Consider the following 14,036-nt stretch of genomic DNA (forward strand, 5'->3'; position numbering starts at 1 on the left):
TGGTTAATTGAATATAATAGGCCTACACTGAATCCAAAATTGAATAACCAAAAAATCACACCAAATTGGCCGACCTAAAAAAATTAATCGAACCAATTTAATCAAATTTGGGCAATTCAGTCATTTAATTCCACTTTAATCGGATAATGCTTTGCCCTTAACGGAACATAGCTTCCGTCCCATTGTCTAACTCAAACTCATTTTATGCCCCCAATCTACAAAAACAAACCCTAAAACTTCACTAAAATAGAATTTTTCTTTACTTTTGGAGATACATGTTGAGATTTTTTATTATTTAAATTTCCTCTTCATCATCATGTGAATTCATACTTAAACAAAGATTAGTATCAAGAAAAAATAGATTATACCTAAAACTATACATTGCACATGAGATGTTATAACGCCGGGATTAAGATTCCACAAAAAAATTCACTATAAAAGGAGTTTTAATGAGATTATATTATTTTATAAATTTTTATTATAGGATCATAAAATTTTAATATACATACATGTCTTACGTATGTTTTAAAAATTGGCATACAAGGACTTAATTTAAAAAAAAAATAATAAATTTTGAACCCAAGTAACTCAATTTAGAAAAAAATTATAAAAATATCAAAAATTTAGAAATACTTGTCAATCACAAGGTACAATTCTCTATTGTGTAAGCTATGTAGTTATTAAATTATTATTTTTTTAAAAGTAATGTGGAGAGGTGATTTATTTTTGAAAATTTAAATTAAAATAAATTTATTAATTGCTTGGTAAATATTATAATTAAAATTTTAACGTATAAATTCTGAGGACATTAAAAATAAAAAATTCTAAATAAATAAACGATGTAGATATTCATCAACTTACACTTTTTTTTTTAGGTAAAAATCCAGAGAACACAAAAAGATACTTTCTCCATCAAATTACGGATCTGGACTCTTAACGGTCACCCACCTATTCAGTATTCACTGGTTTTCAGTCTCACTGTCACACGTGGCAAATCTTTATAGGTCTTTGTTGCACTTTGCCAACCGACATGTAACGACAGCGATAAAATCCTTCACTTTTCTTTCTTTTAACGCGTTTGGTATTCGGGAAAGTACCTACTGGGAAAATTTGGATTTTTCTCGAGAAAAACCCTAACCATCCTAGACGAGAGTGAACTCTCGCCCCGCTTGTTGCCTGTTTTCTCGACGCCGCTGCGCTCGTGCTGAGAACGACCATATGCATCAGTTGAGATCGGCAATCCGGCGACGAAGATCGGATTCTCCTATTTCCGCCGATGCTGGTATCTCTCGTTCTCTCCCTCTCTCTCACCCTCTCTGTGTGTTTGTTCATGTGGTATTGTGTTTTGGTGTATGGCTTTCGTTGGAGATGGCTGTTTTTTGAGGGGGTGGGGGTGCTTCAGTGCACACTGCACAGCATGAGGCACAGTGAGCTCTAGGTGGTCAAATACACTTGTTTAATTGCTTGATGTGGTTTCTTGATTCTCTTTGTAAAATTCCTATTGCTAAGTAGATCCCTAATTCCCTGCAGCAGGGGGCTGTTGCTTATACTACTTGCTTTCAGCTAGTACTTGGCGATATTTTTATTTTTTATTTTCCTTTGCTGGGCATTTTAAGTGCAGTATTGGGGTATCAAATGCAGGATTCAAAGAATAAATGAGGCCAAAAAGATTCCCTCTCTTGAAAAAAGAGAGGAAAATAATATCATGCGCAGCTAACATGTGACAAAAAAGTTGGTATGTAGAACACTTGATATGCTAGCACATTGTGGTACCTTTCATAATTTTGGAGCCTTTTCACATAGTAAGGGCCGTTGTCATTGAACCAATGGCAACCCTCTGTTGATGTTTCGGTTCTCTTGGCCATTGCTTTGTAGTCCTATTGACTTGAACATTCATCGACAAACTTGTTTTTTGGTGGTTGCTATATACTAACTGCAAAATGCAAACTATTAGCTGGTGGGTTTCCACTCTTATTTAGATGCTATGTCATGTGTTTTTTGTTGGTTGTTAGAAGTTTTTTGTGAAATGCATTTTTATTGGTGTGAACAACGTTCAATCAAGGGTATAGATGAGCCTAATCCAAGTAACATACAAGTTCTGGTGGTGGTACGTAGAAAGGCCTTTATGAAGTGTCACATTGCTCGGAAAACAAAGCCAAAGTCTTTGTGAGGGTCAACTATAGCTTAGTATGTGAAGGAGAGCATAAGAGGCAATGCAAATGAACATTTAGTTAGAGATAACACTTGTCTCATCATTGCACCATTGCCACATTGAGAAATGTGTTGTGATTACAATGAATGACCATTAGGGTTTCATTGTCACTTGTACAACCTGATGCAAGATGCCATGCAAGCACACTTAGGGGCTGCTTTTGATAAAATTATTACTATGAATTGGTGAACCAGATCCAGTATTAGTTTGAACCACTCTGTTGAATAGTTTAGCTTCTTTGGTATTGATCTCTATAGGCATCTAAATATATATGGTTTTTAGTGTTTTTACCATGTGATCTCATTTGATTAGTTAAAAATTTTAAAAATATGAAATTTTGTGACCTCATTTGATTATTTGAGAGCTTAAAAATATAATGATAAATACAAAAATAGATTATCCATTTATAAATAACAAAAAGTGCATCCCATATATTTTATGAAAAAATGAAAATTATCTGGCACACAAGAAAAAAATTGCATCAGAGATCATATTACAGAAAAATAGCTTGAAAAAAATTGCATCCAACATGATTATTAAAAATTTCATAAATGAAATCAATGGAAGAAAATGATATATGAAACAAAATTTGCTTCAGAAACAGGGAAAAAAATTGCTTGAAGGAACATCAGTATTACATATTGCAGAAAACATTTTATCAAAAAAATACTGTAGAAAACTTAAAAAATTGCATTCTACAGACTACAAGGAACAAAAAAAGGGGGGGAGGGAAATTTTAGGGAAAAATGTCAATGCTTTCTTCTTCTTCTTCTTCGTCTTCTTCTTGTGTCAACACCCCCGACAAAAGGAGATTATAGGCAAGTTAGATCGCAGCAAAAATCTAGAAAAAATTGTGATGGACCAATCAACCATGGTCCATGAATCCATTGTGGCCAAGGATCATGTCTGTTCTCTTCTCTCTTGTTGTTGGTCAAGTGGTGAGGATCAGGGGGAGGAGGAGGAGGAGGAGGAGGAGAGGGGGATGGGGAGAGGAGCTCGTTGGGAAAGTGAAGGGGTGAGAAAAGAAGACAGTGAGTGAATAAGCCTTAAATGAAACACAGAGAATATGAGGGGCTCAAAGGCTCTTTGAGTCGGAACAAATGTGTCAGGTTCACTTATTGCTGAACAAATAAGAGACCAGACAAACAAGCTCTTAGCATGCATGAACTCTTAACTTTGATCCTATTATGATTGGTTACTACTTTAATCAATTACATATTTACTTGGGCTTGAAAAAGTTTCCAAGGTATTTTAATTCACTTAGGACCAGCAATTATTTCTTAATGTGCTCGAATAGTTCCATTGCATATATGAGGCTGCCATAAGCAGTTTATGTGAAGAGAAAAAGTTTTGCTTTTTAGATGTTTGAATTAGAAAGAATTCTCTTTTAGTAAAAATGCAATAATGCAGCCGGTTCATTTTTTTTTTTCTTCAGTTCATCAAATTTTCTTATGGTTCTTGATTGGGTTCTATTGATATAAGAATTAGTGCTGCTACATAACTTTGCTATGTAACTTACTTTTTTTGGATTTTTGCACACAATTATTTGTTTAAACTTGAGGGAATGTTTGGTAAAATTAACCATTAAGTGCTGAATGGTGAATTTAATTACGATTTTGCGAACTAGTCCTAAATTGAATTTGAACCGCTGACAGATCTAAATACTAAACTATTTTAACTGTTTGGTATCTAATTTTGAATTCACGTTTTTTTTTTTTTCAACTTTAATCATCTCAACTCTTAGGAGCATAAATATTTGATATTAATTAACAAATAATTGCATAAACTAAAGTTTTTAATTTAACATCTATAATATTTTCTTGTTGCATATTTAATTAATAATTATAAGTAAGAATAATATAATTTTATTTTTATACAAAAATAAAATTTATTGTTTTAATTTTAGCCATTTGGATGTTAATGTTTTCTTTTGTCATTTTCATTTTTAAAATGTTAAAATTGGAAAAGCAACCTCTTTCCCACTTACCAAATCAAATAAATTTTTTTAAAATTTAGAGCTACCATCAAAGGTTTAGCGAACCAATTCAAAAGTTGCCTCTAGTCAGAGGCAATTCTGATCAAACAAACACCCCCTGAAACAAAGATATACTAAATGATGATTTGACATCTCTCTTTACATTTCTTTAATAAAAAGTTTTGATTTTATGGTGTGATGCAGAGGAAATACTATTATAGTGCCCAAATTCTCATGTGTTGGCACATTAATTTCTTTCTTTTACTATGTATTGTTGAATATGTCCTAGTTTTTGCATGGGCATTCACCTAAGTGCACCCTGGATATTTAGTTTCTATTAGCAAGTATTGTTAAACATGTCATAGTTCTTGGAAATTCATTGATCTAAGTGCGAGGCAATTAGACACTAATTTTATTATTTTTTTTAAAAATGGGTGGCTGAGCAACTAGGGTAAGTGTTTCCTATCGTCTCTTCAAGCATGCTTCAAAGCAGAACTTTTTGTTGAGGGGTTGTGCACATGTAACCACAATTTTTAGGATTTATGGTAGATTAATTAAATATTGTTTTTATAGTACTTTAACCTGTTCCAGGAGGGACAAAGATATTAAAACAAAAAAGGAAAGCTTTTCCACTATGTTTTGCTGAACAAGAAGGGATAGTGATGCTGGGTTAGTGAACCAGTGCAGTATAGGCGCATGTTTTTAGGGTTTAAAAATTGGGGAAATATAAGGGTTTAAGCTTACAATCTTGTACGAAAGGAATAGTGACAACTTATATAATATATATAAGTTGACAAGTGTTCAGCATTGCCCATGAATGATTTTTTAGTCCATAAGTTTGGCACCTGTCAATCTTTTATAATAGGCGTAAAGTACTATCAAACAATGTACTTAGTAAGGAACTTTTAACCTACTATTTGATAGAATCAAGTCCAATCATTAAGCTGGACTAGTTATTGGTATGAATAAATGCTTACTTTTATGTTTAAACTTAGGAGTTAACAATATGCTATACTTGAGAATCTAGCCAATATAAGGGTTTGTTGCAAATCATGACTTTATGTTTAATTTATACTTTGCCCCACTATCGTAACTCTTTCTTACTAGCTATGCATTTTTTAATTTACACATGCATAATAATTTTTGGAAAATAGTACCTTTGTATGATAAATAGTATATATAGTATGTATGTTGGTTTTGTTAGTAATACTTCCAGAACTATGAATTAATTAAATTAAAACATTGGCACTAAATTTTTATACTCATACATGTATCTCAAATTATATAAAAAATGATTTAAAAAATAATGTTTCATATATAAAAGTATGCATTACCCTAAATGATATGTATTTCATAACAGAAAAATGTACTATAGATACATATGTGTGACATTGATCTTTATTTATTATCTATATGCCATTTAGAAACACCAACTTGGTATATTTAGTTATTTTTTTATTTTATATCATCAAAATAAATGTTTTAACAAATACTAGAGTGTAAACACTGCATTTTAACAATTGACATGTATCATTATCCTCAATCATTGAGATTTTTATCCTTTTTTTTAATGGCCTTGATCAGGACTGAGCTCCAAATTGTAATGTCTTTAACTCTTCAAGATCTATGTCCTCAATTAATTTATAAATCAAAGTTTTCTAAACATGCATTATTGTTAAATAAATATATATTGCTTCATATTCATAATTTTTAAAATTTTAAATGAAAAATTTAATTGTAGATAAGGTAATGAATCCCATGCACAGTGCGGAAATTTAGCAACTAAATTAGAATACACCATAAATTATGTTGTCAATCTTATATTGTCAGATTGCGTTTGTCTATGGGTATCAACTAGTTTGAGCTTAATAAGGCAAAGAAATTGCAAAATGTTTGACTGTGAACAATAACATGTGCATTAGCAACTTAATTTTGAGTGTTAAGGTTGGGTGCTTAATTTGAAGGTTAGGAGTTAGGACCTAGTAAGATTGAATAACATGGTTTTTCTGCTCTTTTTAAGTGGGTTTGAATTGTTCAGTATCAAATAGGCGAGGAAGAAAAAAGTTATATGTTTCTTGCTCATGTTTGGGTATGCATCATATGGCCCTTGGGGTGGTCCATCACTGATATGCATGCACTATCTACTGCTGAACCGAGGTGTCACCAGGTTTGTTGATACCTTTTTTTATGGGGCACATGGGAGTACAAAAAAAATCTCAAGCTTTAGAATTGAAAGTTAATTTTAATTATAACTTTGAACTTCATCCAATTATGCGCAGATCACATATTCCAATCATTTTGGTCAAAATTTTATTTCCATTTTTTTTTTCAAATTTAAAAATACACTAAACTTAAGCATGTTGATCAAGGCTCATGATTATCATGTGCCCAAATTCAATAAACTAGCTAGGCATGAGCTGAACTTTCTATCCGAAATAGTGCTGCCAGTTTGAGCCAATATTAAATACAAAGTGAGCGGCACCATTATTGGGCATGTGCCAAATCTGGGCTTCAAAATTTGAAGCACCCTTTTCATGTTCCTTTGGGTCTGTATAATGTGCAGCTGGTGATTCCATAAGGGAGATTTAATGTTAATATTTGAATATGGTGTTTAAGCTGAAGGGTAGATGTCACTGTTACCTAGAATGGGAATGTTTTGGTTTGTGGAACGGGAACAGGATCGCAATAAAGTTCATGCTCTCAAATGTGGTACATCAGGGGTATACTTATTTAGATATAAGGGTGAAATATGTGTAATGGCACTTGTTCTTTTAAGAGATGATGTTAAAGTGTTTCCAAATCTAAAAGAAGATTTTTTATTGGTGAAGTAGATTAATTTATGACTTAAATGTAATTATATGTGATAATGCTCCACTTTTATAAAAATATATGTTGTGTGGAAATATTGCATTAAAATTTAAGGTGTGTTATTTCAAAATATAAAATATGAATGTACCATATTTTGGAATGTTCATATCAATTATCTGTGTAAATGGGCGGAAAAAAATCCATGTAGCCGACTCCATCTAGTGGGACTTAAGGCTTGGTTTGTTGTTGTCATATCAATTGCTGTTTGCTAGGGTGTTATTGTTTTTGGGAGCTATGGTAAATAGGAGGATGAGTTGTTGCAGAACCTCTTACTGCAATGATATGAATGATCATTGGAAATATAGATAATCCTTTATCCTTTTTGTATATTTATTGCTTTGTTCATCCCTTATTGTTTTATATGTGCTTGTTTGTTACAGAATTTTTAATAGATAAAATTCATGTCAAAATGGTCTTCTTGGTAGTTTGAATTGCTAAGAACTTTATTATTAGTGATTGTTCTCTTTAATGAATCCCAATTCCCAAGTGAGTAGCTTGTTTTCCTAAATGCTAATGAACCTTGAACCGCATTTAGTAGCCAGCTATTTTTAGATTACAGCTTATATCTGCAATCTAGCTAAGTTTAGATTACATCTTGTCTATAGTCTTAACTCCATTAGAATTACTGATCATCAGCCTTAGTTAGATAGACCAGACACTTCTCCCTAAGAGACAATTTAGTAACCTTGATTAACAACATAGTTTTAATTTAGTGGTTGGGGTCTTTTTCTTGTTGATTTTAAGCAGCATATATTCTTGAGTTATTAATTGAAAATTCATTGATGCGATTGAACTTGATTGACATAACACTGCTGAAATAAAATTATGTTTATTTAAAATGATTCTATACTGTGAAGAATGCGCATTCTGAATGAATTTTGATGTTGGTTGTTGCATGCCTGTTTCAATTCCCAGTTTTAAAATTTTTTTTCTTAGGGTTCTAAATCACACAAGGGTTAAATTATTTGGCGCTGTTTGGTATAACTGTGAAAAATTAAGAAAGTGAAAATCTGAAACTATAGCCTGAAAACTGACAACGTGTTTTGTAAATATATCAAATATTTGAAAGAAATTAAAAAATTAATTAGGTTCATGTTGACTTTTTTTTCCTTTGATCATTTGAAAATCAATAAATATGTTTAGAAGAATGAAAATGCAAAATATATATATATATATATATATATATTATAACAAAAACTAGAAATTAATTATAATTATTTTACTTAATTATTATATTTTTAAATTCAGTTTTATTTCTCCAAGAATGGTGGACCCGAGGCTGAAAATGGAGAAAATATTTTGGGGATGATTATCATTATTATTAAAATTTTAGAAAAATTAAGGATTTTTCACTTTAATTTTATTATAAATTCACATGGCAATTTATGTTAATTTATTCATTAGAAAAATTGTGTGCACAATGATTTAATTGACAAAGTTAAATTCTTGATATTAAAGTATGTGGAAAACTATGAAGTGTGGTTTTCAATTATTGCCACAATAGCTGTGACCTACAGAAACTGAAAACTAGCAATGCTGAGAAATTCTGTTGCCTCCTGTTTGTTCATTGTACTGCAACAAAAACAGATGGGATACCCAAACTGCCCCTTAGCTTTGTGTGGCTTCTTTTGTCAATTCTTTTTTTGGAAAAAACAGGGGGAGGGGGGGGGGGGGGGTGTTGGTTTTAACTGCCAAAGAACTACTCAGATTCACGTTGCAGTTGCATAAGGCAGGCATCATTGCACATTGTATGTTTATGATCAGCTTCAATATTTACACTTGCAGTTCAGTGGCTGACCTCACCTAGTGGGACTTAAGGCATGGTTTGTTATTGTTGTTGTTTAGTTTTATGGCTTCAGTGTTGAGGCTTTTGTGGGGGCTGGTTGGGGTGGGGGGTGGGGTTGTAATTATGTGCTTCAGAATCAATATAAGACTTGTGTACTATGTAAACAACAGAGGCATGACAAGCAGCTGGTTGTACCATAAATTGTGGTTCTGATAAAGAGCTTTTGTTGTTTTCCATTCAGTTGCTTATAAAATGAAGGTCCATTTTAGATCCATGCTTCACACATAATGTCGTTTTAGAAGTATTCTGTTCTCTGAACCAAGGCACAGAAGCAGGTATAACTTCAAATTCTGTGAAGTCATAGGACTCATACCAGATATTCAATTTCCCATGACATACATGGGTATTGTTTTGTAAGGATGGTTAACTAATATGTGCATTATTTTGTGGTGCCAGAAGTGTCATTTCTTAACACATGATTCTTTATCAATGACAATGTCATTGCAGTCTCTTAGAGAGAGCTTAGTTGCATGGATGTGAGGATGGTCCTCCTAATGCTTGTCCGCTGGGTTGTATGAAATTTGCTTGTTGTAGGAGTGTGTTCCTAATTTAAACTGCCACAAGGATGCAATATTCATTGTATTATTCATGCCAACTATCTTCCTTTCACCTTTTGCATCATCCACAACTGTGTTCAAGATATTCTAGAGAAGGACATGCACAGCTAATTGTAGGGGTGAGCATAATTCGGGGAAACCCGAATTAACTGAATTAACCGATCAATTTCGGTCGGTTCGGTTCGGTTATGGATGTACCAAATTTCGGTTAATCAGTTATCGGTTCGGTTAAGAGAAATTTTAATTCGGTTAACCGAATTACCCGAAATAATAATAAATTAAAATTTAAATATAAACTAATAATATATATATACGCGGGATGGGGAAAAGGCGGGGGCAGTTTTATTAACCGTGTCTCTGTGCGGCTGTGCGCCTGTGCCTACATTTTTCTTGCCTCCAGAAACTGTTTTCCAAAGGCTGGCCTGCAAAATAAATTGTTGTCCAAAGGTTGGCCTGCAAAATAAATGCACCACATATCCATGCCCTGGTGGTGGCACAATGCCACCTTAATGGAAAATATAGAAATAATCTCCGGCCAATTAATTGATGATTTGATGGGATCTGATGCAAGGAGGAACTTATTCTTTGTGATGAATGTTCCAATAACACAGCCAGGTCATTTCCCACAAATGAAAGCCATGAGATGATGAGGTCATGTCCATTGCTCTCTTAGAATTATGGAATTGAGTTGTAGTAACCCCACTAGAAGTCACTAGGGGGAATGCATTCTGTTTCTATGACTGCATATCATCTGGAAAACAGGATTTATAAATTCCACTTTTATAGATTAATAGTAAAATATTCTTTTTTATTAATAAAATTAATAGAAGCAAAATATCTTTTTTTAATAAAATTAATAAATGAGCCCCAGAATTGATAAAAAAGTTATAATTATAATCTATTTTTAATAATTAATTTAAAATAAATTCGGTTAAATTCGGTTAACCGAATTACCCGAAAAGGTAATTCGGTCGGGTGAGGTTCGGTTAACATCTCTTATTCGGTCGGTTCGGTTAATAAAAATCATTAACCGAAAATTTCGGTTAATTCGGTTAATTAACCGAATTTGACCGAACCGACCGTTTGCTCACCCCTAGCTAATTGTTGCTATGCACGTCAATCCAAGCTTGCATCTTAAGCCCAAGGAGGGAAATTTTGATGTTGACTTTCATATGAGGATTTAATGAACACAAATGGTATTAACAGAGATCATAACAATCAAGTGAAAGTAAATTTTGAAAATTTTCTTGTCATCAATGTTGATGTTGGAATGCCAATACCATAAGTAATTGCTATATTTATGAAGACCTGACATTTGAATAAATATATGATTGCATGATTCTACCACTAAATATGTTGATTATGATTGTCTTTTTAATGTGGAGGTGATGTTCTTCTGTATCTCTGTTTTTGGCAAAAAAATTTTGTTCTAGGTTATGAATGCATTCAATTTATTGTTTTACCAGATGCATGATAATGTGGTTAATTTTCTGTTAATGCCAAATTTTACCTTGTTTTATGAAAATTTTAAAATTTTTCTTTTAATTGGAAGTAGGGATGGATCAATATGACATGCATGGACATAGAAGGGAGATGAAGCATAAAGGAAAGAATGTGGTGTGGTCCATTGCAATGGACAAATGTCTAATTGAAGCTCTTGTTATTCAGGCTAAAAATGGGAATAAAATAGACAAGTGCTTTAATGAAAATGCATACACTGCTGCTTGTGTTGCTGTAAACACTCGTTTCAACTTGTCATTGAACAACCAAAAAATTGTTAACCGCCTGAAGACAATTAAGAAAAGATATAAAATAATGAGGGATATGCTAAGTCGAGATGAGTTCACTTGGAATCCAAATACCAAGATGATCGAGTGCGATAATGATGATGTTTGGAAAAGATACATTGCGGTATGTCTGTTATTTTTCCCTCCCTTACTTTTTTCTTTAAAAAAAAATACACAAGTGCATTGTGATCTTGTTTACAAACACATTTTTTTTTTGCCATACAGGCGCATCCTGATGCAAGGGGATTTCGAGGAAAGCAAATTGAGATGTATGATGAATTGAAAATAGTCTGTGGAAATTATCAAGCGCCTAGTCGTTGGGCTAGGATGACTGGAAACATAAACGGAAGCCAGCCAACTGACATCAAGAATTGTGAAGAAGATTCTGCTTCGTACTTTTCCCCAAGTTCAGAGGACCTAAGTGAGACAGATGGAACAGAGTCATATACTAGACAGCCACAATATTCGCAGATGCCAGATGGTAGTCAAGGTCCTCCACTGATCCAGCCTCTGTCACAGATTCCAAAACGGCAACGTGGCTCAGAGGCAATTCAGGATGCAATGTTGGAAGTGGCATCAAGCATTCGCCACTTGGCTGATGCACTAGAGCGAAGCAAAAGTACAATTGATGCCCCTGAACTTTTACGTGCTGTGATGGAAATTGATGGCTTGGAAGAGGCTAAACAAATGTATGCTTTTGAATATCTGAATGCTGATCCCATCAAAGCCAGGGCTTTCATGACATACAATGTTCGAATGAGGAAGATATTTTTGTTTCGTCAGTTCTGGTGGTGGAAGTGATGCTCAGGTGCTCCCTTGGAACCTTAGTGTAGATTCAGAGAGGAGAGACTTCATCAGTGGATTTTTACTCATCACTTTGTGTTGATCGTCTCTGGCAAATGTTTGGGGCACATTTTAGTTTTGCGGTGGAGGAATGTGTAGATATCACGCTATTACAGAGTTCCCTAAGTGGGTAGAAGCTGTTATTCTAGATGAAGATTTTGTGCCCTCTCTGCAAAATCTGAAGTGGAGCTTATCAGTAGATTTGTGAGGATGACGTTTCTGGGAATCAAAAGGTAAAGAAGAGCTAGACTTTTTGATCTTCCTGCTGATGGCATTACTTGGTGATATTCTCTCCTTTAGCTGATTAAAATTTCCCTGTTAGGGGGACCTTAATGGGCCGATTGGGCACTTTAACTGGCTGAGGTGCCTCTGCTTTCAGCACAATCTTTTCACAATAGGTTCTGTTTTGTTTATCCAGGTTTTTCCCGTAATGGGTTGTATATAAGATTATGTTTGTATGTTATCTGCAAATCCTAGTCTAAATGTTCTTGGGTTAAACTCTCCCCGCCATCACAATTACCTATTGTGGGTTGGCCCAAGTTGATCTGTCAATGGACTTTGGATTAATGTCAGGTCAAAAGTAATTTTTCCAATAGGAGGTGATAACAGCGAGCTATACTTGGTGCTGAGTAGTGAGTACAGTCTTTCCAACTATTTGACATGTTACAAATGCCCACTAAACTCCTAAAGCAAACACTAAAATCCCTTGAGACAACTCTTTATTAATAAAAAAGCTGTTAAGACATTTTTTGACAAAATTGCCTTTATAAGTGTAAGGAATAAAATCTAATTGACACTTGGATGTGGAGATTTTTCATAGAATTTTTTTTCAAGGAGAGAGAGACTTTTCATGTAATTTGTGATATTTTGTTGCATTTTGAAAATGATTTATATGTTTTAGCATTGTTTTGATGTATTTTATGAACATAAAGGTTTTAGAATTTGCAATTATTAGTTGTTAACTGTAGTAATTTATTTTATTATTGACATTATTTAATATTTTAATGTTACTTTTATTTAGCCTTTCTTAGATGACTAATTTTATTTATTTTTCTAAATTACTATTGGAACTTCAATATTTTCTACAACTTATATAATAATTCTATACTATGTTGATAATCTTGGGGATTGGTGATTTTTGTTAAGGTTTGTTTTTGAATAATTTTTGTAAAGCTGATCAAGTAATTTTATTGTTTTTATTTATTGATAGATGAGTGATTCCATTTCAATTATAAAAAAAAAAAAAGAGAAAAAAAAAAGTAGGTGCAAGGCATGTCATAAATGGATTTTTCTATCATACTCTAGTAAAATTAATTATTAATATTCTTTAAAATTATAAGGACTATTTTATCTAAAAATTAATACTTGTTCATAAAATTCAGTAGATCTGATGGTTTTCATTAACTGAAGGGCCCTTGTAACTTATGGGATAGTTGAAGGGTTTTTTAGTGTGAATTTTAAAAGTTTAGGGATGACATTTGTAACATGGCGTGATTGAATATGGACTAAAGAGTTAAGACTCTTTAGAAGTATGAAATTTTAATTTTTGAAATTAGAAATATATGCATTTGGAAATAACCCAACATTGTTTTATATTGTGATTTGTCCAAATCTACACAAATTAAAATATAAAGCCCAAACTCGATACTCCCAAAATGTATGGTGAGTCTTTTCTAGAATTGTCTATAAAAGAAATATATATTACACCCTGACCCAAAGATTTAAGAAAGGCAAATAAGTGGCACCTTAACTTTCAACTGGCTAAAACATCTGCTCTCCTTGCATAAAAGAGGGAGCATTGTAATGAATCAACAGTAAGTAGCAAATATGAAACAGTTAAAGCAAAAACCCAAGAGAGAGAGAGAGATGTGTACGTTAACATGAATTTTTCAGCCAAATAAATTCTCCAGCATAACTCTCCTTGTTTGATATTGCTGTTATGGTATTC

General features: G+C 33.0%; 1 protein-coding gene across 2 annotated transcripts; it reads left to right on the plus strand.

The window, feature by feature from the left end:
• The first annotated feature begins 1,034 nt into the window (after positions 1-1,034).
• Positions 1,035-12,681, plus strand: LOC131163632 (uncharacterized protein At2g29880). Of its 2 annotated transcripts, none has more exons than XM_058120254.1 (3): positions 1,035-1,282; positions 11,014-11,369; positions 11,471-12,681. In XM_058120254.1, the coding sequence occupies exons 1-3, from the start codon at positions 1,219-1,221 to the stop codon at positions 12,044-12,046; spliced, it is 996 nt and encodes a 331-aa protein (XP_057976237.1). In that variant the 5' UTR covers positions 1,035-1,218; the 3' UTR covers positions 12,047-12,681. The 2 variants fall into 2 exon arrangements, with proteins under 2 accessions (XP_057976237.1, XP_057976236.1); XM_058120253.1 differs by having other exon boundaries at positions 1,084-1,282; positions 11,011-11,369.
• The last annotated feature ends 1,355 nt before the right edge of the window (positions 12,682-14,036 follow it).

Source organism: Malania oleifera, chromosome 9 (assembly GCF_029873635.1).
Source record: "Malania oleifera isolate guangnan ecotype guangnan chromosome 9, ASM2987363v1, whole genome shotgun sequence".
In the NCBI taxonomy this organism is placed as follows: Eukaryota; Viridiplantae; Streptophyta; class Magnoliopsida; order Santalales; family Ximeniaceae; genus Malania; species Malania oleifera.

Coding starts and splice junctions, on each gene's coding strand:
- LOC131163632 (XM_058120253.1), top strand. CDS start 1,219: ATGCATCAGTTGAGATCGGCAATCCGGCGACGAAGATCGGATTCTCCT. Junction 1,283..11,010: donor TCCTATTTCCGCCGATGCTG/GTATCTCTCGTT, acceptor TTTAATTGGAAG/TAGGGATGGATCAATATGAC. Junction 11,370..11,470: donor TTTGGAAAAGATACATTGCG/GTATGTCTGTTA, acceptor TTTGCCATACAG/GCGCATCCTGATGCAAGGGG.